General features: G+C 38.4%; 1 protein-coding gene across 40 annotated transcripts in view; it reads right to left on the reverse strand.

The window, feature by feature from the left end:
• Positions 1-24,087, reverse strand: part of Clasp2 (cytoplasmic linker associated protein 2) — a 199,298-nt gene that overhangs the window by 74,815 nt on the left and 100,396 nt on the right. For 29 of the 40 annotated variants that reach the window (XM_041677050.1, XM_041677035.1, XM_041677026.1 and 26 more), the window contains 10 exons: positions 23,300-23,392; positions 20,072-20,217; positions 13,139-13,274; positions 12,192-12,262; positions 10,256-10,315; positions 8,414-8,491; positions 7,535-7,702; positions 6,861-6,916; positions 5,916-6,089; positions 1,396-1,419 (listed from right to left, as the gene is read on the reverse strand). In XM_041677050.1, coding sequence (XP_041532984.1) covers positions 1,396-1,419; positions 5,916-6,089; positions 6,861-6,916; positions 7,535-7,702; positions 8,414-8,491; positions 10,256-10,315; positions 12,192-12,262; positions 13,139-13,274; positions 20,072-20,217; positions 23,300-23,392 — 1,006 coding nt within the window. The remainder of the gene's footprint in view (positions 1-1,395; positions 1,420-5,915; positions 6,090-6,860; positions 6,917-7,534; positions 7,703-8,413; positions 8,492-10,255; positions 10,316-12,191; positions 12,263-13,138; positions 13,275-20,071; positions 20,218-23,299; positions 23,393-24,087) is intronic. The other 11 variants (XM_041677054.1, XM_041677052.1, XM_041677051.1 and 8 more) reach the window with 1 other exon arrangement.

Consider the following 24,087-nt stretch of genomic DNA (forward strand, 5'->3'; position numbering starts at 1 on the left):
AGTCAGATAGGCTTTAGCCTTGAAAACATTCAAATGAGAAAAGAATAGCAACACCAAAAAAGTTAAAACCAGACAACTAAAAATAGCAAATTTCTTTAGTTAACACTTCTGTATTCCATTCTTAAATTTTAAAAGGGTGGAATAAATCTGAAAAATTAATTAATTAAGAACAATTTAACTCTTTAATTACTTTTCCTTGGAAATAAAGGTTTATATAGACTTTTCTACAGCTGAAATATTCTGTGCTCATTTTCACAAGATAGCTCATAAAGCAACTACGAAAAATACAAACAAACAACTGGTTGGTATAGAAATCAAATCCATGACCTAGGTTCCATTTGCCTATTTTTTTTTCACCAAAGCACAAGCAAATTCAAAGACCCAACAGTTGTCCTTAGCTAATTACTCAGCAGAATTACTTACAATGTGTGTGAGATCTGCTGACACGAGCAAGCACACCCATGAGAACACACTGGTACTACAGGGCAGGGACGCACATGGCACACTTTAAAATGGGGGAGTGAACAGCAGTGAAGCCTCAAAAAGGTGGTTGATTATGACCCAAACAAGAAAAATACTTTGATTAAAAAGTGATAAATTTTCTAAATACTCCAGCAATATCAAGGTCAGAGGATATCTAAGAGTAAAGAAAGAGAGAGAAAGAGAGAGGGAGAAAGAGATCCCCTCCTGAAGGCTGTTATTTCATTCAAAACATTTTAATTATGAAATACTTTAAAAAAGAGATACTAAAAATAACATGTTCACAACATGAGCTTAAATAAAGCTCCCATTTCATTATAAAAGAAAAAAATTGAGGTCAATTTGTAGAGTTTGTGTAATAATTAAGAGAAAAAGTGTCTTGTTTCAGTATCTTTCTACAAATTCTTTAAGAAAGCCCCAGTTTCCAGATAATACTAGAGGCCTTGACAGAGTGAAGAGAAAACCACGACGATTCCTCTCTGGTGTCACAGAACACAGTGCAGATCCGTTACTAAATTAAGTAACTACAGACAAACTGCCATAATTTCAATATTGGAATTTAAAAAGTAAAGCTTAAACTTCAGTTTAATTAAATGTCTCATGTTTTAAGGCAAAAGACCTATCAGAGCCCTTTCCATTCTCTGAAGCCAGTATAGTAAAAGAAAATAAGAAATTAAAAATGAGTCCTATTTTTCAGGGTTCATGTGAAATATTTTAGGTACCTGACTTAAGCTGCAAAAAAAGTACAAGAAGATCCGAAATGGATATAAGTAACTAAAAATTCAACCAGTGAGTCATGTAGCCATTTTCACATTAAAATTCTAGATTAATAAGTAGTATATTTTCTGAAGATTATAAAAGAATAAACAAGAACCCAATAGAAATGTGGAAAAGAATTATAAAAGTAACTCTTACCATCCATCTTGTCAGAAGTATCCTCTTTGATGAAAGAGCAAGCAAAGAACAGAGGAAAACTTAGTGTATTAGAAAAAAGATGCCATCATCCCCTCCCCTTCCTTTTTAAAGACAACAATTCACTGTATAGGTTCGGTATGCCAGTTGGCTGCTCACAAATCCCATCTTTTCTCTGAACTTTCAGCTCCTATAATCACACATGGGGAACAACCTAAGAACTCTCTGTCTATTCCATGAGTTGATAGCGAAAAATCACACAGCCATATGGTCAGACAGTACTACTGAAGACCTGGCCTTTAATAGCTGGCACAACAAAGAGTTAACATAGTAGGATCGACAACAATACTACGGTTTTTGAGGCCAGGGTGTCACAATCCTTTTGCCCCAGCCTCCCTGCAGTCATGAATATATGCCACCATGCTTGGGTGCTGTTGCTCTTCAGCAAGTCCTGTGCGTGAGTGATGCTGGCTTCCGCTAACTCAGCTCTGAACGCTCCCCTATAAAAATAAAGTTAAGTGACAGCTGAGGCACAGCAGTCTGCCTGGACCACTTTGAAACAGTATGATTTGTGGCGAGCATCTACTTTCTTCTGGGTGTCTGGAATTCTGATAATTGTGGCCTGCAGCCCCCTCCCTACTCCACCTGGACTAGTAAATGAGTGTCTCTGGCAGCCCCCTCCCTACTCCACCTGGACTATGAGTGTCTCTGGCAGATGTACGTGTTGACATGTTACTGCATTCATGCCAGAGGAAGGAGTCGACCTAAGCCCAGCCCTAGAGTCAGAACTAAAGCATACATTGGACACCCAGACGACTGGACCAGGCTTTCTCCCTGTTGGTTCTGCTGTGTGACTTTAAACACAGCAGAACCCCAAATACATGGCAGTATGTCAAGTCTAAAAATGTCCATCCTCTGTACCCCACTCAGTGACTATTGAAAATCTTAAGTCTCTTCTTGGACCAAGAATTCCCAGGGAGAAAATTACAATCTTCCAATAACATTCTCCTTAATACCCACCTGCTGCTGCAGACACCAAGTCTGAAACTACCACTCCCTCCTTTTCCTTTTCCACTGGCTCTGAGAAATTGCTGCCATCCACAGCAAAGCTGCCTCCCAGGCCTGCTCTCAACATCCCTCTCCTCACAGCTTTCACAGAAGCTCCACCAGGAAGCTCTCTCTTTATCCTTGCACCTCTTTCTCCCTAAACTGACTAACCACATCTGTGAACAGGCAAATGTAACTCCAAAATATCTTTTTAAAAGGAGAAGGAGAAAAGTGCCAGAACTGTGAGGCGCTTCAAAGTTCTTTCACCCATTTTCCTGTCCATCAGCATGGGAATAATTTGTAGATTCCATTGTGAACTTCTTCCACAACCAACCAAATTTTAGTTTTCACCAAATGACCTTACCCAAACTGTTTGTTTTCTTTTCCATTCAACTTATTCCATATACCCACTTATTGAGAATATGTATAAAAATATCCACGCATGTTAGGTAAGCATTTTATCATGAGCTCTACCTCCAATATAACACACAACACACACTGACCATCTTGTATGACACTAAGTTTCCTCTACAGAAGTTAAGAGGTAAATTTCAAAACACTCAAGCCACCTTTCTCCCAAAGAATTTAGTGCTTTAGAGAAAATGAAAGCAAATTAACCAATGGCAAGCACACTAAAGACTGTATGAAATTTAAAGTTACTCTTTCTTTTTATACCCATTTTATAACAACTGTTTCCTAAACATCTGGTCACACCAGCAACTTCAACTCAAAAATCCATCAAAGTCAACAAACCTCTAGCCTCTTATTTCTCATCAACATATGAACAGACTGAAAATCTGAGCACAGAATTACCAGATCCTCAGTACCTATCAGAAGCCCTGTTAAGAACTAAATGCAAGAAGTGTTTGCTAAAAAAGAATGATATACTCATTCTAAATTCTGTATGCTCATCCATGACAAGACTCAATGTAGAAGAAAGTAGAGCCCACCAATCAAAAGCGTATGAGGATGCATGGGCACAGAGGTAAGATGTATGTTGCTATCAGCTTTTAGGTAGGTGCTCAGATCTTTACTCAGATCCTCAAATTTGTGTAGCAAGTGCTTTACCATAGAGAGAAACATCCCAACCATGTTTTCATTTTCTTTTCTTTCACTGAAATAGTGTCTCCCTTTGCAGCCCTGGGTGGCCTGGAACCCAGAGACCTATCTTTCTGCCTCCCCAGCTCAGACTAAAGGCACACACCGAAATACCTAGATTTCAGTTTGTTTTTATTTCTCCTTCTCCTTCCTTTTCTCTCCCCCCCCCCTTTTGTAACCAGTTTCTATTTCATTAGGTTGACTGAACCCTCTAAGTCAACCCCTCAAAGCTTTGCTGAGGCAGAGGCCATCTACACATACATCTCAAGGGAATCTACTCCCCACTCTACATAACAAAACTAAAACAAAGCTGAGCCCAGAGTTTCCAGTACATTCCGTGGATCTTAGGAGTGTCACAGTCTTTCTAAACACCATCTCTACCCAGATGTCTGCAGTCAGGAACATCTGTAGCATGGAGACCATGCATATCGTTAGAACACTACACCAGGGGCTGGAGAGATGGCTAGGAGGTAAGAGCACTGACTGTTCTTCCAGAGGTCCTGAGTTCAATTCCCAGCAACTACGAGGTGGCTCACAACCATCTGTAATGAGATCTGCAGGCATTAACATGGTATACATAACTAAATCTTAAAAACAAAAGAACACCACACCATAATTATATTGCTAAACAGCACAAGATTCTATTTAGTGAACAATGCACAGGTATAGTAAGGGAATGTCTTAGTTCCAAAGAAAATCAGATAAAACAACAGACCAAATTCTGGGGTAGAAGGTTGTTTTTTTGATTACTTGGTATTATTATTTAAATACTAGATTATTGGAAAACTTTTTAAGTTTATTGTTAATATTATTACCATTATTATTATATTATGTGTGTATCCATGTCCCTATCCATATGTGCTATGGAACACATATGGAGGTCAGAGGATAATTTACAGTAGTAAGTCTCATCTTCTGTCATGTCAGTCCTGATGATTAAACTCAGTCCATCAGTCTTGGCAGCAGCTGCCTTTACTTACTGAGCCAATTTGATGGCCCTGGATCTAAACTCACAACATTTAAAAAGGCTTCACACACAAAATTGTCATTTAGAAAATAGTGTATCATATTAATTCACTTCAGCACTGTTTTTGATAAGGCCCTGTTCACCACATTTTCAACGACAGTGGGCATTTATCTAACCTTTCCTTTATATTTATAAGTCTTTTAAATTGCATGTGTTTGACCATGGTTAAAATCCAACATTTGTTTTGGTGTTTATAGGCAGCAGTGGTTACATATTTTATTTTTATGATCTATGTAAGTACATCTGCATTCAATTTGGAAAGCATTGCCATCGTAGCTTTTCTTGTGGAATGTGACAAAAATTGTCTCACAGCTACTTGATTTTATATTTTCACATTAGACTTAAAATCTAAGACTTTTCAACCATAGTTGCTTTTATATTTAGACATTATTTTTTTTTCTGTGATGTGAGATTAGATGAATCCTTATCTGTTCAGTTTTCAACAGTTGTCTTACAGTCTTGTTCCAGATTCTGGTCATCTAGAATGTATTATAACAGTGTGTATATATAATTTATACTTATAAAAATTGGAAATACCTGTCTCAATACTATGCACTGACAAATCTATCCTTACTTCATCATTCTAAAACAGTGCCTGCCATTCTAGCACATACAAATTCATGTCCCAAATCTCTGTGCTCTTCACTGTATGCCAGACCATCACTACAACTGCAGAAGAAAAACAGAAGTATGCAACAGAGACACAACAGGGATAGCCAGCCTTAAAACTTGAAAGCTGATGGATCTGAAAACATACAAGAAGAAAACGAAAAAAACAACTGCCGTGGGAGCACATTCTGCTCCTTCAGCCAATAGCCTTTAAGATAGCAGGCGTGGTCTCTTATACTGTATAAGCAGCAGAAAATGCATGCCTGCTCTCTCTTGCTTCAGGCTCCTCTATTCCTGTTTGCACAGAGGACTGTTGTAGAACAGTGAATGCTAAGTTTTCCCCTTAAATAAATAATCCTTTTATTATTCATAATTCTGAACTGGTGTGGGATTGTTTTATGACTTAAGCCTTCAAACAACCAATCCCAACAAACATTTGGAATGCATATCTAAGTTTGATTAGACACAGACGGTCTCCTCAGTTTTCCCTTATCCCCAAAGGTAAAGGAATAGATAACCAGTGGGTAGGTGTGCCGTAAGTGCGGTTAGGAAAATCCTATAGGCAATCGTGGAATCAAGAACAACGTTTAATCAAGACAAGGAGGAAAATGGGGAAAAGTAGAAACAAGGTGGCTAATAGATACATGGGTCATCTCTAGCAGGAAAGAAGGAAATAAAAATGGGGATGCCATATCATTTTGTCTTCACTGAGACCAGGAAAGAATGCATTTGGCTGTCTTACCAAGCGATGCATAGGAACCTGGATTCAGGGCACCTGCCCCTAACCGCCCACTTCGCACAGCCTGTCCAGCGGCATGATGTGCTTTGGCACCAGCTGCAGCATTCACATCGATGTCACTTCGAGAACGCTGCAGGCTTCCTGGAAGGGAGCTGGTTTTGCTGCCTCCCACTGACACTATAGAAAACAAGTAAGCCTGTGTTTATATTGTTGCAAACAAACAATAAAACAAGAACTGGAAACTATCATGAGCTAATCGTCTATGGCAACACATGATCCACAAGGCAGCAGTGGCCAAATGGACAGCACGGTAATGTCACTTTCAAGTCAGAGTGCCTCAGTTTGTTATGATACTTTAGTTTTAGTCAGTAATTTTGAATAGTTCTTTGTTTCGATTTTCTCCCACAGGAAAATGGTGAATTTTGGCTATAAAACTGACAAGTCTGTTTTGGTATTTGAAGAGGTGATATCTAGGATTGATTTGGGAGAACAAAACCCTATAACACATGACAGCATTATTATTCTTGACTACTAGAAAATACAAAAATTACTGTAGAAATGGGAATATTGAAAAATTAATGGAGGTTTGTTACTCTCAGGAAGTCTGAGCCAAGTCATTAAACCTCTGAAATTTAGTTTCAGTTTTTAAAAGAAGTTTTAGCATACTATGAGCCAGCATGCGTTAATGGTTGTGAAATCAACCAAGTGGATCCTATTCAGCATTTTAACACATAAAACAGAAAGGAAAACTGTTCACAAAAGTCTAGGTAAGCACTGCTTCCCAAAGCTTAGGCTGATACACATGCACACAGAGTCACAGTGTGTGTGTGCATGTGTGACTCCTGGTTTATGAAAAATATTTTCTCATTGCAGATCACATCAAAGCAGTTTAAAGGCTACTGCTTGGTGACAAAATAAGCTATAACTCTTACTCTAAGAAGCAATTACCTCTTCCAGCCACAGTTGATGGATTCGCTGTAGACCATTTAGAAGAAAAAGGACGACTGGAAGGTTAGAAAAAAATGCTTTAGTAGGAAGACTTAATTGAACACTTTAAGAATGAAACAGCAACTATCAAGAAAGTTGAGAAATCTTCCTTTAAAAACAGGTGTTTTCAAGAACTAGCAATAAACCAAAGTAATTGGCAATGAAAAAACAGAGATCAAGTTACTTTCTTCACTCTGGTTTTTAGCATATAGACAACTCAATGTCAGCAAGACCAGTCACTTGCGTCCTAAAGTATTTTACTTAGAAGAAAGAGACAGTGTGGTTATTACTTGCATACAGGCAGCAGAGCACACTAGATTCTGTCTCATGTGACTCCTCCAATGTCGTGTCCTGGAAATACACTATTCACCCGTATCAATGATTTTACGGTATAAAGGAATGCACATTAGTCGAATGTTCCCAAACATGAATATATAGAAACAAAATGTGGATCACTAAATTCTTAAAATAAAACTCAAAAAAATAGAAAAACTAGTATACGGTCTAACACTAACAGTAAACCAAAGAAATTAAGTAAAACCAAGTCATCTTTTCAAGGTCTTAGTAGATGCAAGCTCTTCAACTGAAGTAGTTGGAGCGAGGAACACACATAACTATCAAGTGTATGACCTTACTTGAGACTTTCTTGTGAGCTAGATGAGGACCTGTCTGACTGTGGAAGAGACGCTATACTGCCAGAACTCTTTAAGTAAGTTTGAAGACTTTTCTGATATGACGGCTCAAGGGAATTATACAACGTTTCAGCTTCACCAGGAAAGTGGTTCCTGAGACCCATATATGTTCTGTAAAGAAAAGAAAAGTACATTAGTAACAGCTTGTCATGACCAGAGGAACACAAACTCACATCTCTTTAATGGATTCACTGTGTCAGTTGAAAATCGGGTAAATTGAGTGAATTCTCGTAGAAAAATTGCAGGTTTTTGAAAAAGTAGGTTTCGGTTCACAGCCTGGTGGTGTCACTAACAGTTCATGTAGCCCTGAGTGAACCCCCAATCTAAGACTTCAGATGCATCTATGGAGACAGTATCACTTTTTCAGGAATATCTTCAGAAATAAAAAGTTAAAAATAAGCCAGCTGTGGTGGTGCAGAAGGCAGAGGCTGGTGGATCTGTGTAAGTTCAAGGCCAGGCTGGTGTACAGAGTGAGTCAGGTCAGCCAGAGCAACAAAGTGAGAACCTATCTCAAAAAGGGTAGGAGCGAGGGGTGCACCAAGAGCCTTACTTAGTGTTAGGAGCATAATACCTACTCAATAAATGCAGCTTTCTTATTGACAATGAAAGTGAATACTCTCTAATGGAAAGAGAACAATGATAATGTTCTATGTCCAGCAAAGAGTTAGTGGATAAAATAACAATTCTGCTGAGGTGTTAGTCAAACAATAACAGAGATATTGGTGATACGATCATCTCTAAATGTAATTCATTAAGAACAATAACAAAAATACCTCAAAGTATGTTTAATTAAATTTTCACAAAAATATAGAACAGACTTACTTTCTTGCCTCCACTCTGGCCTCAGCATCAGCATCATGAATTCCCTTCTTAATAGTTTCAACCAAGACAGCTGCATGCCTACACAACAAATGCATCTTTAGGTTAATACTGTATTTCACCACGAATAATAGTATTTCCTAAATGGTACACATCTACCCCAAAGGAGGGAGAAAAGTGGAAGAGTATTTAGTGAAATAATTAAGATTGTAGCATTTTTTATCTCTTTTTCCTTTCTCTTTGTAAAGGTAGAGTGTTGCTATACAACCCAGGAAGGTCTTGAACCCCAAACAATCTTCCTATATCAGACTCCAGAGTGCCGAGACTGCCAGTGTGTAATACAATACCTACCACCCTTTACTCTTTGAGATGAAATCTTTCTATGCAGCCTGAGCCAAACTGACTTAGTTCTCTCTCCCCACCCTTCAACTAGGTGGGATGACAGGTATGGCATGCTCAAAGATTATAGGAGTTTCTAACAATCTGCCCTAAACATATCACCCATATATTGCTACCTTCTAATAATTCAGTGACTATAAATCTCACAGTAATCATTTCTATAGAATTCTGACAACAGGTAAATAAATATTCAGTATTTAAATTTAAAACTTATTATAAATTTGAGGGTGAAAAATATTCGTATGGTTGGCTCTTCACTATCCTACAATTGTAAAAAATTATTTGTTACAAGTATGATCTAGCTCAGTGGTTCTCAACTTTCCTAACGCTATACGACCCTTTAATACAATTCCTCATGTTGTGGTGACTCCCAACCAAATAGTTATTTTCATTGCTACTTCATAACTGTAATTTTGCTAATGTTATGAATTACAATGTAAATATCTGATATGCAGGACATCTGATATGTGACTCCTATGAAAGGGACATTCAACCCACAAAGGGGTCGCAACCCATAGATTGAGAACCATTGATCTAACCAATACATAAATACCTGCTACAAAACAAAAACTTGAATAAAAACCTTTGAATTACTTCATGCTTATGGTTTAAAAAATCCTATTAAAAAACAAAGAAATAAAAAAAAACCTGTAACAGCTGTAGAGATGGCTTAACAGTTTAGAGCACATACTGTTTCTGCAGATGACTGGAGTTTGATCCCCAGAAACCACATTAGGCAGCTCATAGCTTACTGTAATTCTAGCCTCAGGGGATCTGATACCTTTGGCTGCCTAGGGTACCCATATTCCATGGACATACTCACACACACACTTTTTAAAAAATTCTTTTTAAAAAAAAGCTGTGAAGAATTCCATTAAAATAGAAATCAGCAATATACTCAAAAAATCAGTAATACACTCATAAAAATGCAGGCTATCTCTGATGCCTGGAAAATAAAAGTAGCACGAAATAATACTTACACATCCCTGTACAGTGCTAACTAGCTGTTCACACTCTCCCTCATGTCAGAGTTACAACAGCTGCTGTCCAGTGACACCTGTCAGCTACTGCGGAGAAACAGTCCAACAAATTCTTGGTTTTTTGTTTTTGTTTTTTAGATATCTTCCTTCAAACAGGAGGCCCCTTTCTTACTTCTGACAAACCATTCACTACATGAGAGATTGCAATTCAAGGAATCTACCTCTTATAATGCTTTTCAAAACATTTTCCTAATTCCACATGAAGGATGTTACATACCCTACTCTACCTAAGGGGCCATCACACAACCCACCAAAGCCACGCTATTCACAGCTCTGAGCACAGGAGGACAGAGCACCTCAGCTCTAAGGAAGGAAGATAAGGACAAAATCAGAAACAACGTAGAACATGCTCCTGTATGACTGCTGCCATGAGAAGGGGAATAAAATGTGTGTGTAGGGTGCCTACCTCTCCAGTGAATGAGTCTGCCACTCCTGCAGCAACAGATCTAAAAATTCAAACGAACGCCTGAAAAATAAATGCTAAATTACAATTAAACATACTGAGAAACACATTCACACTTTCTATCAAAATACTACATTTTGCCCCTGAATTAAACACACAAGACAGGGCTCAGTGATGAAGAGCTTCCAGAGGAGCAGGGTTCAACTCTCAGCACCCACATGGCAACTCACAACTGTCCATAACTCCAGTTCCAAGAAATCTGATACCTTCACACCAATGCACATAAAACAAAGATTACCTGAATTAGAAGAAAAACCTAATCTAAATGACTTAATATTACTATGCTTGATAGCTTAAAGGGACTTTAAATCCTATAATTTAATTTCAAAATATCCATTAAAAGTAAAATGGTTTATGATGGAGCCCAAAGGAATGGCTCTGCAGGGACACATGACTACAAAGTAGTCCTCTGACTTTCACATGTGCTGTGTAGTCCCAACATACATTACACACAGACAGAATGAAATATACAGGGATAGCCAATAAATACATGACTGTCTACAACTTTTGTTTATACTTAATTATGTGCACATAGGATTTTAAAGCAAATTTATGTGTGTTTTCTCCTAAGCCCTCTAATTCTCAATGTCAGCCATTCTGTTCTTCATTTGTAGGTTTTGAAAAAAAATGGGCTGTTAGCCAGATTTAACTATGGGCTGCTATTTTCTGACTGCTGAGATTTCAGAGTTGACCACAGAACTGGTCTAAAAATTTTAAATCACATAAAGGACATAATGCCTTATCCAGTCTTTGTCCAATGACAAAGGGCAAATTGGATTGCTCTCCAACATTCAATGAACAAATACTGGGTCTAAAGATACAAATACGGTTCTTATATTTGTTGTGGTCTTGATTCTTAAGTGTTAGGGAATGCTCTACCACCGAAATACATTATTAGCCTTCAGGTCTTAATTGCTGATGCCCGTAAGTTTTGATGAAATCAAGATAGGTAAGATGGTGCACACCTGAAATCTCAGCACTCAAGAATTGAAGGCAGAATAATCATGAGTTCAAGGCCTGCCTGAAAATACTGTAAAACCTTTTCTCAAAATGAATGAATGTTCTTTCTTCCAGAAATCATAAAGAAAAAGAGAGGGACTAACAGACATAATTTATCTATTTACTGTCTTATACAACCCTTAAATGTTTCATCTGCTGTCTCTAGAGTGAACTCATTAGCCCCATAATTTACATATGCACTGAGATATACATTAGTGCAGCTGGAGAATTCTAGATATTCCTAACTCTGTACTCTGAAGGACAAGGCAATTGGTGAACTACATAAACCACACCTGAAGTGATAAGTCTGCTAAACATGAGCGCTCACAACAGTTGCTCTATCCCCCTTCCCTTTAAATAGGATGTGGTTAAAAAGCTGTATCATAAGCTAAAGAGACGACTAGGTGAGGAAGGGTGCTCACTCCCAGGCTGGGGAACTGATTTGGAGGCCCAGGATTCACATGGTTAAAAAAAGAATGTCTACTGATCGCCACAAGAGTACAAGGAGAAGAGTGCATTCCTGTGTGTACCCATGCACACGCGCGTGCGCAGACAGACAGACAGTAAAGGTAAAAAATCTGAAAGATCATATCATTGTTATAATGAAAAGGTAATTTTAAGAAGTCATAACTGTTACACTAAATTAAGAGTTCAATGTAAGCTGGGTAGTGGTGGCGCACGCCTTTAATCCCAGTACTCTGGAGGCAGAGGCAGGCGGATCTCTGTGAGTTAGAGGCTAGGATGGTCTACATAGCGAGTTCTAGGACAGGCTCTAAAGCTACACAGAGAAATCCTGTCTCGAAAACAAACAAACAAAAACAATTAAATGTATTACTTAGTAGTAAAATTTATAGTAAAAACCTTTCCCGCTCAAACTTACCTCCTCACAGGCACTGATTTTGATGTACAGTTGCTTGTTATTAACGGTATAAGTCTGGGTACATGGGTATGCTGAAAAAGATATTTTAGAAAAGCATGAAAGCACTGTGCACATCATGTAGTGCCTCTGTGTGTTTTATACGCAAGGGCTTAGCTATGGAATAGCCAGAAAGAGTTACAAATCAGATCTACAGAAACTCAAATTCCCCATATCAGAGTAATAATGATGATGGTATAGTTTTCAAGAGAGAGTTGTGAAGTCACCAATATGTAATGAAGACAAATTGTTTTCATGCCCAGAAAAATCTGTGAGGTCAACACAAAGGGCTGAGTGTGTGTGTAGAAATAATAATCACATGTCAGTGAGATCACAGTACACTCATTCTCAACTATAGTGAAGTGCTGACTGTAAACGAGCTTTCATTCTGGCTGAATTGCACAGCTCTTAGGAGTCTAGTAAGCAATAGTTATTGCCCTCCAACTTCTAATTGTTAGGGCTTTCCTTTAGTGAAGTAAACACTAAAATGCTCAGTATAGATAGAGATTCTATGCATGGATATGTGTCACCTATGGACTGGCACTTTTCTCATTCCTGATTTAGCTATTAAGTACTCCATTTCTCATATTTTATGAAATTATAATATCATTAACTTTTTCAAAATCTCTACGTATATAGCATCGTATATTGTTTGCTGCTTTAATGACTACCTACAACATCTGTGATTACATATACAACTACACAAATAAACCTGTATATATGGATTGTGTTCCATATTCAAATGAGTATATTTTTCAATATTCTGCATTTACATGTTTTATATTAACTATGTACTGCTCTTATTATCAGAAAAATAATTCAAAAGTAATTATCTTTCTTTTAGAGGTAAATTAATAATAATATGAATAAATTAAGTATATGGATGTGGTGGGAATCTCTGAGAAACCTACCCGAATAATAAATCTAATTGCCGCACATCCAGAAGTTGCCATGACTTTTGCACTATTGGGGACAAGATTAAAAAGTGTAGGTACAATGGCTTCAGCGCCGTGATCGAACTTGTTTCCCAAAACCGTTGAAAGGTGGCTACAAAGAAAAATAAAAATTATTTCAATATTAAAGACAGACAATTTTTATTTATTTGTTTATTTTGAGGAAGAGTTCATCCCTAAGGCTAGCATAAAATTTGATTTGTAGCCAAGGATGACTTTGAACTCCTGATCCTCTTGCACCACCTGCACTTGTGCATCACTTAGGAGGTGCCGTATTTCAAAGCCAGCGAGAGCTTAATTCATACTCCTGACAACTGAGCTGCACCCCCACCCTCCAGGTATCATAACTTTTCTTCTTCTCACCTAGTAACTGGCGATCCAAAGACAAAATATGGTGTTTTATTTATTTCTGTGGCATTTACAGATGCTATATGATCACAGCATCAACCTATGAAAGCTAAGTAAACGTTCAATAAAATTATTACTATGATTGTGGGTTTTCTTCAGGTATTTCTACTCTGATCCCTCAACAACCCAAAGTCCAAAATATTTTACTCTTGAGTTCCAAATCTTACACAAATAAATGTTTCGAAAAACATTCCCTATTTTGATTATGATTAGTGGTACAGTTACTTTTTGTGGGGGAAGGGAGTCACAAATATTCTGACCTCTTTGGGGCAGAATTTAAGAATCCATTACTAAAATTCTAGTATCTCCTAAATTCAGTAATCTTAAGGACATCTGCAATTTCTTTCCACATTTGTAATTCTTCCTTTCTTTCTCACTCTGTGTGTGTGTGTGTGTGTACACGTGTGCACATGTACATGGTGTGGAGGACAGAGAACAGGTTCAGGAGTCATCCTCAAGAATACCATCTATTCTCTCTCATTGGCCTGGGATCACCAACTAAAGTAGATTGCCTGGCCACCAAATCTTGGGATCTTCCTGTCTCCACTTAGCCCGTGCTGAGATTAGAAGTACACACGGCACTCCTAATGCTGCACAGCAAGGTTACTCACTGAGCTCTCTGCCTAGTCCTAACTAGCTTCAGTTAAAACACTCAGAAAGGAAGTCGTCACCACTGACAGCTTTGACAATGCTTGTGATATTAGTAATTTCAACATACACAGAATCTTTATTTGTTTAATGTTTTATTTTAGGGAGATAAGGTCTTATGTAGCCTGTGCAGGCCTTGATTCATTCAAAGCCCAGGATGATCTTTAACTCTGGGCCCCCCATCTCCACCTCCGAAGTGCTAGGATTACATGTCTGCAATATGCTCAACAGTTTACCATCTTATTGCAAATACACGGCTGGGATATAATTTGTGCCTAAAATTAAGGTTCTTGATTCAAAAAGGTATTCAAGACTAAAGAGTTATTTACTAGTGTTCAGTTACACAGGCAGTTTTCCAATCTCTTGATTCCTAGGCAAAAAGAGTCCTCAAGTCTACAGTCTTCCTTTAAAGAGTATACGTTCTTTTCCAGCAGGCAGGTAATATGCCTGGGAGAGGCGAGACCTACAGCAGCTGGTTTAGTCCAATCTGCACAAGGGCTTTTCTGGGGTCTCTACAGAATGTGCTGGGCACTAACTAGGATTCTGGAAAGTCAAATGTAAAAGTTGCCCTGAATGAGCCCGGGGAGCTGGGGTTTGCCTCCATGTTGGGAAGTAGTGGTTTTCCCTACTCCTCAGTGAGTTGTAGCTTCCACACATAGACCGGTACTTAGCTAGACCTAGGATCACATCGATTTCTACAGCTCTTGGGCAGTTTGTCTCTTTTTTCCACTGTTCTGTATACTAATCTTGGCTAGCCCAGCTTTCTGAAACCTGAATCTGTTTTCCTAATTTAGTGAGATTGCCTTGTGCTATGTGAGTCCCTATCAGCCTCCATCTTTAAGGCAGCATCAAGTCAGCATAGTGACTTGATGTAGGAGTGTCATATGTCAATCTGCTGATTTCATTGGCTAAGTAATAAACAAACTGCTTGGGCTCACAGCTTAGAACATAGGTGGGTGGAGTAAACAGAACAGAATGCTGGGAGGAAGAGGAAGTGAGCTCAGAGACTCGACAGCTCTCCTCTCAGGAGCAGACGCCTCAGAAGAGATGCCATGCCCCGCTCCCGGGCAGACACATGCGATGAAGCTCCGACCCAGGATGGACGTAGGCTAGAATCTTCCCGGTAAGACTGGTGCTACAGTTTATTAGAAATGGGTTGATCGGGATATCAGAATTAGCCAGTAAGAGCTAGAGCTAATGGGCCAAGCAGTGCTTAAAAGAATAGTTTCCTTGTAATTATTTCGGGTAAAGCTAGCCTTGCAGGCAGCGGGGTGCTGGGGACGCAGCCCCGCCGCTCCTATTTCAACAGATGGCGCCCAGACATGTGGACAACTGAATCCACTGAAAGCCTGAGAAAGCTTGGGAAAGAGTAAAGCATGTTTTCTTGGTAGCGGTGTTGATGAAAAGCTCAATGCATGCTTTTCGGTTCTCAGCCATACCAGGAAAAAAGCTGCGCTGTTTAAAAATGCTGGCTTTCTGGGCCGTCCTGCCAGGGCAAACTCTGACTCTTTTACGCAGGCGGTTCGTGCGGTTTGCAAGCACAGGCTGTTGTAGCTTGCTGGCTGGCAGGGACCTTAAAACGCCATAGAGTTGTGGCTATAAACATGGCTGCAGCCTGTATATCTGCAATGAAGCTGGAAAGCTAAGGAATGGACTGGATCTAGCTGGCAAAGCCACGGCTTTAATTCTACTCAAATTGCTCAGTAATTTAAAGGCTTGTGTGGTCAGAAAAAGAGAGATATAGAGTAAAGAGAGATTCAAAGACAAAGAAAATTTTTAAATGATTTACAGTGTGTTAAAATATGTGCAGGCTAAAAGTTGAAGTTCTTAAAGTAAAAAACAATAAAAAAAAAGGAAGAGAGTTGTTGTGTGTGGTAGTACACTCCTTTAATCCCAACACTTGGGAGGCAGAGGGAGATTAACCTCTGTGACTTCAAGATGTGGTAGCACACGTCTTTAATGCCAGTGCCTACAAGGCAGAGACAACAGATCTCTGTGAGTTCAAGGTGTAGTAGCGTACACCTTTAATCACAATGCCTGTGAGGCAGAGACAGGCAGATCTCTGAGAGTTCAAGGTCAGCCTGGTCTACAGAGTTATTCTAGGTCAAAGATACAGAGAACCTGTCTCAAAAAAGCAAAAAATAAAAGTAAAAATGAACAAAATAGAGGTTAAAATAAAGCGCACAAAGATGGAAAATACACAGAGAATTTTGATACTGTATGCTATTATGCTCTCTTTGAATTGTTTGAATGCTGAGGAAGGAGCAACAGATGCCAAAAGATATTTGTTTATAAATGCTGCTGAACTAATCCAACATAGATATTTTGAAAATGCCTTGAATTTGAAATTTGGATCTAAGGACATGATGCTTTGGAAAGGAGTTTCTTATTTTGTTTTCACAGAGGATTAGACCCTGTTCATTTCTTCTATTCCGATTTGGTATGATGGACCACGCCCTTCTGAAGGGTTGGTGTAGAACACCTTCAGAAAATTGCTTCGCTCAACTGCCAACTGAGATGAAACTAGCACACAGGTTATACCATGAAAGACCTAATTAACGACGCCCCCATTCAGCAGGAAGCAGTTTGGAGAGAAAAAACTGCACCCATGTTCCCAAATATGGTTTATAAACGTTCTTTAACATTTAAGGGGGATATGATATAGATATGAATAATTTGCATTGGTATGGATTTTACAGTCAATTTTGTTATATGTATATGTATTTCTGATCTTGATTAAGGTATTGTGATTGTGTAGTTCATTAAAAATGTAATGTATAATTAAGAAATATAGGTTAATGGATAATCATCAGTAATAGTCAGCTTGTAGTCATGTTAGTTAGATTTTCTAGATATATAGAGATACATTTCAGTTAGATAGACATTCTTCATATCTTTCAAAGACTGCAGAATATGGCATTTAATGTTTTAATAACTTAGGACTTTTCATGACAATGAGACACTCTGCTCCTGGCAGCACCAATCTACTTCAAGAAGAAGATGGACATCGAAGAGGCTCGTTATGGAGTTTGATAGCCATTTGGGCAAGAAACTGCTCTTGCCTGGACTGTTGCATGAACTGGACACAAAGAACCCGCAGAGAGAGGACTGCTGAACTTGCCTAAAGGTGAGATGGTCTTTCGGGGTTCCTGATTCATGAAAGAGTCTGCAAGACATTCTTCAGGACAAGCAGATAGTGACTGCCTTTGAAATTTCCTGCTTTGTGGAAATGTCTGCTGGAAACTATGGGCCTGTAGGCCGAAGATGGATGCCCCAACGGTACAGAGAAACTTTGGATGACTGTCCAGGCAGCGAGATGTCTCTGTCATTTCTAGAGTTTGAAAGTTGCTTTTTTCTTGTTTGCTTAGGTAATATTGTATCTTTCTGGAGTCTTTGATGGAGTTAAGAATAGTTAGTTATAGTTATAGTTTTCCTTAGTTATGATAAAGATTATTGTAATTTTTACTTGATAACTGCTTTGTTATATGTAATTTTGCTATGTTAAGGTTAAAGCCTTCCTTTTTTTTGTTTAAACAGAAAAAGGAGAAGTGATGTGGGAGTGTCATATATCAATCTGCTGATTTCATTGGCTAAGTAATAAACAAACTGCTTGGGCTCATAGTTTAGAACATAGGTGGGTGGAGTAAACAGAACAGAATGCTGGGAGGAAGAGGAAATGAGGTCAGAGACTCGACAGCTCTCCTCTCGAGAGCAGACGCCTCAGAAGAGACGCCATGCCCCGCTCCCGGGCAGACACATGCGATGAAGCTCCAACCCAGGATGGGCGTAGGCTAGAATCTTCCCGGTAAGCGCACCTTGGGGTGCGACAAACGATATTAGATATGGGTTAGTCCAGGTGCAAAAATTAGCCTAGAAGAGGCTAGATAGAAATGGGCCAAGCAGTGTTTAAAAGAATACAGTTTGTGTGTTGTTATTTCGGGCATAATCTAGCCGGTGGCGGGAGCTGGGTGGCAGAATGCAGCCCCACAGCTCCCACTACAGTGACTGCTTTGTTCATTTCCATCTTTCAAGTTACTCAGTTTTGCTTTCACCGTACATTCCCCGCAAAAAGTTATTTATTTACTCTGCAGTTTTCCTAGTCTGATTTTAAGTATATTTTGGTTCTTTTTTGAGAGGTATATTTATTAATTATTTTGTGTATGTATGATTGCCATGGCATACATGTCAAGATGAGAGGACAACACTCAGGAATCAGTTCTCTCCTTCCATCTGAGTCCAGGGGATTGAATTCAGTTTGCCAGTACATGCTCTTACCCACTGGACCATCTTACTGGTTCTTAATTGTGTTTTCCAAGATTACATTCATCAATTTCTGTTTTGATTGTTTTCCCAAAGATATATCATCATTTTGGTATATTGGCATCACCTGGCAACCTTGGTAACATCCTTTGGATACAAGTCATCTATAGAGTTCCCTACTACAAGCTAATGAGGCCACCTGATCTCCCCTTTCTTTCACTCCTCATAATTTTTATATTCCCCCCTTTTTTCCTTAGAACAATAACACAACAGTAACTAGAAGATGTACTGGAGGGAGCTTTGTATTCCCTGTCTTCAAATAATACTTAAATGATCACACATGCAACAACACTCCTCAGGCAAGCGCAATGGTAAATGCGGTTTCAGGGGAAGAATATGAACACATAGATTGTGACAAACTAAGGTGTTATGATTCGAATTTGCTAAGATATCAGAAATGGGGTACTTCATTACTACATAGCCAAATTAGGAATGGGAAAAGTAAGTATAGCTGGTTTTAGACCCATTTATTATTTTCCTATACACATGGAGTTAGCAAAACAAAACAAAACAAAACAAAACAAAAAAACAAAAAACATCCCCAGGAGGCTGGTGTTCTAAGGTTGGGGTAAAGACTACGGAAGGGATTGGACCCATGGCCTGACACATACTAGCTTAGCATTCCACCACTGTGTCATAATTTCAGCAGCAGAAAGACTTTAAAAAGTAACAGAAAGGAAGAGAGACATAAGAATTCGTAATAACTGAATCCACACGTACAATAAAAATGATTCTGGGGTCCCATATCAGCTTCTTTGGGGTGATCCTGCTACTGCTTTACTTACCGAACAATAATTCCATGATACTATATTCTACCGGAGTCATTCATAAAAAAAAAAAAGTTAGCATTCCAGGAAATGTGCATACCCTTCACCCCAGAACTTGGAAAAGCAGAGGAAGGCAGGAGTCTGAGAGTTGAGACTAGCCTGGTTTACATGGTGAGTTCATAGTCTGTTTTAGAACATTATTTTAAGAAGTGTTACATTTGCTTATGCTATGAAATGTTTGTTTACTGATGCAAACCTGTGCTGCATTCTTTTATGTTACATTTGTTTAACTCTGTAGAGCTGTGCTGCTTTGCCTGTCTAAAATACCTGATTATTGATCTAATAAAGAACTGAACTGCCAATAGCAAGACAGGAGAAAAGATAGGCATGGCTAGCAGGCAGAAAATAACTAGAAGGAGTATCTGAAAAGAGGATCAAAGAGTGAGAAAAGAAGGGGCCAGACCTAAAATAAGAAATAAAGAAAGGTATACAGAAGGCAAGGTAAAAGTCCAGAGGCAAAAATTAGATGGAATAATCTAAATTAGAAAATCTGACAAGAAACAAGCCAAGCTAAGGCTGCACATTTATAATAATAAGTCTCTGTGTGATGTATTTGGGAGCTGGGAGGCAGCCACAAAGAGTAAAGAGTAAAACAAAAAACACCGGACAGTCAGGGAGTCAGAGCTATATAGTAAGACCCTGTGCAAAAAACAAACAGAAGTCCTCAGCAGGAGAGGGATACACTTACGCAACAGTGATGCAAGCTTCTCTGACCACCTGGGATCTGAGATCCTTAGCAGACAGCTTAAGCGCTCCATCCAACAAACGTAAATGCTGGAAAAAGCAATCATATTGTGCAGCCCCAGCAACAAGCAGTGATCTGATTTTCTTAAGCTAAAAGAAAGAAAAATTTCATTATGATAGAAAAGGTGACAATCTACATCATCTAAACATTACATTTTTCTTTAAAGTGAACTATATGGGCTTCATTACACTTACATAACTAAACTCAGACATTTTAGTGGCGCTGCATGCATCTTGTAAATAAACATATAAAACAACAAAAATCTTTCTAAAAACAGCATTACAAGTTTAGTTATACATATATACAAAAACAATACATTTAAAATTTTAAATTATTCATTATTTTTTAATATACAGTAAAATTTAATTACCATGAAATTTCTCATTTTAAAAGATTTAATTTATGACATTTAAGTACATCCATAATGTGAGACAAGCACAATTATTACTTATTAATAGCCTTAAATCCCTCCCCTGCTGTGTTATGTGGGTGTGTTTAACCTTATACAAAGGCCTCACATACATGCTAACTAAACAAGACACAATAAATACATAATAAAAAACAAAGTGACAAAAAGAAAAACTAATTTAAATTGAGTAAAGTAAATAAACAAAACTGTGTTCAGCTGCACTACTGATAGGCTAAGTCAAACTTGCAAGAAAGATACTATTTTTCCATCAGAGGCAAAAACTTTACAAACTTGATAGTATAAAATACCAGAGAGAAAGGCTCATAAAAAAATGTGAGTCAAATATGAAAGTCTACAGTCTTTATTGATTGACTGAAATAAAGTTGAATGGACTCTTTTACTAAGAATCTACATGTAACTATTCTAGGCTATAGAAACAGAATTGTTACAAATATATGCAAAGACTCTGGACTCAGTTCAGTAGTGGAATACTTATTTGATGTGGGAGTGTCATATATCCGTTGCTTTCATTGGTTAATTAATAAAGAAACTGCTTGGCCTGATAGGTTAGAACATAGGTAGGTGGACTAAACAGAACAGAATGCTGGGAGGAAAAGGAAGTGAGCTCAGACGCCATGCCTCTCTCTCCAGGGCAGACACGATGGAGCAAGCCACCAGGTCAGACATGCTGAATCTTTCCAGGTACGACTGGTGCTACACAGATTACTAAAAATGGGTTAGGCAAAATGTGAGAATTAGCCAGTTAGAGGCTAGAGCTAGTGGGCCAAGCAGTGTTTAAAAGAATACAATTTGTGTGTTGTTATATTTAGGGGCATAAGCTAGCCAGACAGCTGGGAGCTGGATGGCAGGAATACAGCCCGCAGCTCCCTCAACAATTATTAACACCATACCAAAGCAAAAGGGGAGCACAGGACATTTATTACAACATTAAAGCTGAGCCTGCTGGTGACCCCTTTAGTCCCAGCACCCAAGGCAGAGGCAGGCCCATTTCCTTCAGTTTGAGGCCAGCCTGTTCTACAGAGCGAGCTGCTGTACAGTAAGGATGCCAGGGAGACCCTATATACAAAAACAAAAGGATAAACCCTGGTCAGTGGTAGTATACACCCTTAATCCCCAGCACTCAGAGGCAGAGGCAAGTGGATCTCTGAGTTTGAGGTCAACCTGGTCTATATAGCAAGTTCCAGATCAGCCAGGGCTACACACAGAGAAACTCTATCTCAAAAACCAAAAAAAAAAAAAAAAAAAAAAAACAACACAACAACAAAACATATAAACAAACAAAAAAACAAAACAAAAATCTGTAAAATCATCAAATGAAAACAATAAGTTACACACACACGAAAGAATGTATGAACACATTTATCTGCATTCAAAAGATATCTAAGCAACTGTGGCATGCTTAACACGATACCAGGTATACTGAATTGCTTAACATTTATACTAGGTATATTGAATAGGCATGGTTTGTTAAATAAAACAGAGCAAGGGATTAAGTATGGTTTAGTTTCTATGAAAGGAGGGTTTTTGTGTTTTTACATATGTTTGAAGGAACAGAGAAAAATGTCAAACTCTAAAAACAATTCAAACTATTTCAAAGGAAAACAAAATTTTCAGGTCCAAGTTTATGCCTTTAATTTTAATCTTTGATGTTTCTCCATAGATCACCCAAGACAAAGCTGTTACCTTTTTAATTATAATTTATGCTTGATTTAGAAGTGAAAGAAAATATTTCAACAAATCTAGAGCACTATGTTTTGTGTTAAGAACACAATAAACATTCAAAGATACAGACTTCTTTTTTTTAATTATGTATTTTAACTTTATGTGTATCGGTGTTTTGCCTATATGTATGCCTGTGTGAAGGTGTCAGATCTTAGAGAGAGTTGTGAGCTACCATGTGGGTGCCGGGAATTGAACCCATGTCCTCTGGAAGAGCAGTCAGTGCTCAACCCCTCAGAGCCATCTCTCCAGCTGCCCGATAAAGACTTGTCAACACAGAGGTGGAGAACAATTTGTAACACATCATGTCATAAAGCACTCTATCAGGAAGCTCCACAATGGGGCAGACGAGAGCACAGGGTATCTTTCCTGGCTGCTTGAGGATGCTGAGGTGCTCACTGTAATCTCGTCAAATCTGACATTACAAAACATGAAATACAACATAGAAGGGAGGTCAACACAAATATTATGTTAATATTCATCAAATACTCCCTCCAAGAAACCTACTGTAAATAAACTATTTCTAAGCCAAGGATGATCAAAATTTTTGTGACTCATTCATTCACATTCATTATATTCACTGGAAAGTAAAGAGTCAGATGAATGGACACACTGCTGTGAAATTATGTCGATGCTAAAACATACTGAGCCTACAGGAGAAGCGACTTTCTTCTCTAGAAAGTCTTCATGACTTTAGGGTGCACTGGTAATGGTGCTAATAAGCAGCTAGGTGACCCCGAGGAGGCATAGCTCTCAAACTCACATTTCCTTGTTAGTCAGCAAACAACCCAAGGGGACAGGCTACCATGCTTGTGAGACAGGCACTGACATGATCAGCAGAAATAGAAGAAAAACTTTATCTAAACCTGACAATGCCTATTACTTCCATTTTGTTTCCCACAGAAAAATGTTGCCCATCGAATTCTAATTTCCTATTGCTATCGTCACAGGCGAATATGTGTTCTCTTTGGTTTGAACAGTAACGCTGCTGAGAGGGGAGACTGTAAAGAATGAAAACTTACTGCATTGGCACGTTGGTCCCAGTCATGTTTGTCATCTGACAAAATTTCCCTGATCTTATTTAACGTTTCTTCAAGTTCTCGACTAGAATAGATCTTAAAAAAAAGATTGAAAATTTAAACAACAAATTTCATTTTTAAAATTATAATAAAATTTCTTAAATAACATAAATATAAGTACTGGTGTTTGAAATAGTTTATATTTAATATAAACTTTTATATAATAGGTCATTTCATAGTCTTGCCACCAGTAGAGACAGTTACATACAATAGATGCCCCAATGTTCTTCCCCACTGCCCTTTTTGCCACTTGTCCCCACATGAACAACCTCAAATATACTTGTAGAACGCTTCCAATGGAGACACGTCCAAACAAAAAAGGAACAGTTTCCCCAAAACTGCACAAATATACTATTACAACACATAGCTGGAAAGACATGCTTCATTGTTTGACATAGCCAGAACCTGGAAAAAACCTAAATGCCTCGCGACTGAAGAATGGATAAGGAAAATGTGGTGCATTTACACAATGGAGTACTACAGAGCAGAAAAAAATAATGACATCATGAAATTTGCAGGTAAATGGATGGAGCTAGAAAACATTATTTTGAACGAGGTAACCCAGACCCAGAAAGACAATTATCACATGTACTCACTTATACGCGGTTTTTAAACATAAAGCAAAGAATACCAGCCCACAAATCACAATCCTAGAGAACCTAGACACCAATGAGGACCCTAAGAGAGACATACATGAATCTAACTACATGAGAAGAAGAAAAAGACAAGAT

Source organism: Microtus oregoni, unplaced genomic scaffold (assembly GCF_018167655.1).
Source record: "Microtus oregoni isolate MIOR12 unplaced genomic scaffold, Mior012 000028F_ref0000031, whole genome shotgun sequence".
NCBI lineage: Eukaryota > Metazoa > Chordata > Mammalia > Rodentia > Cricetidae > Microtus > Microtus oregoni.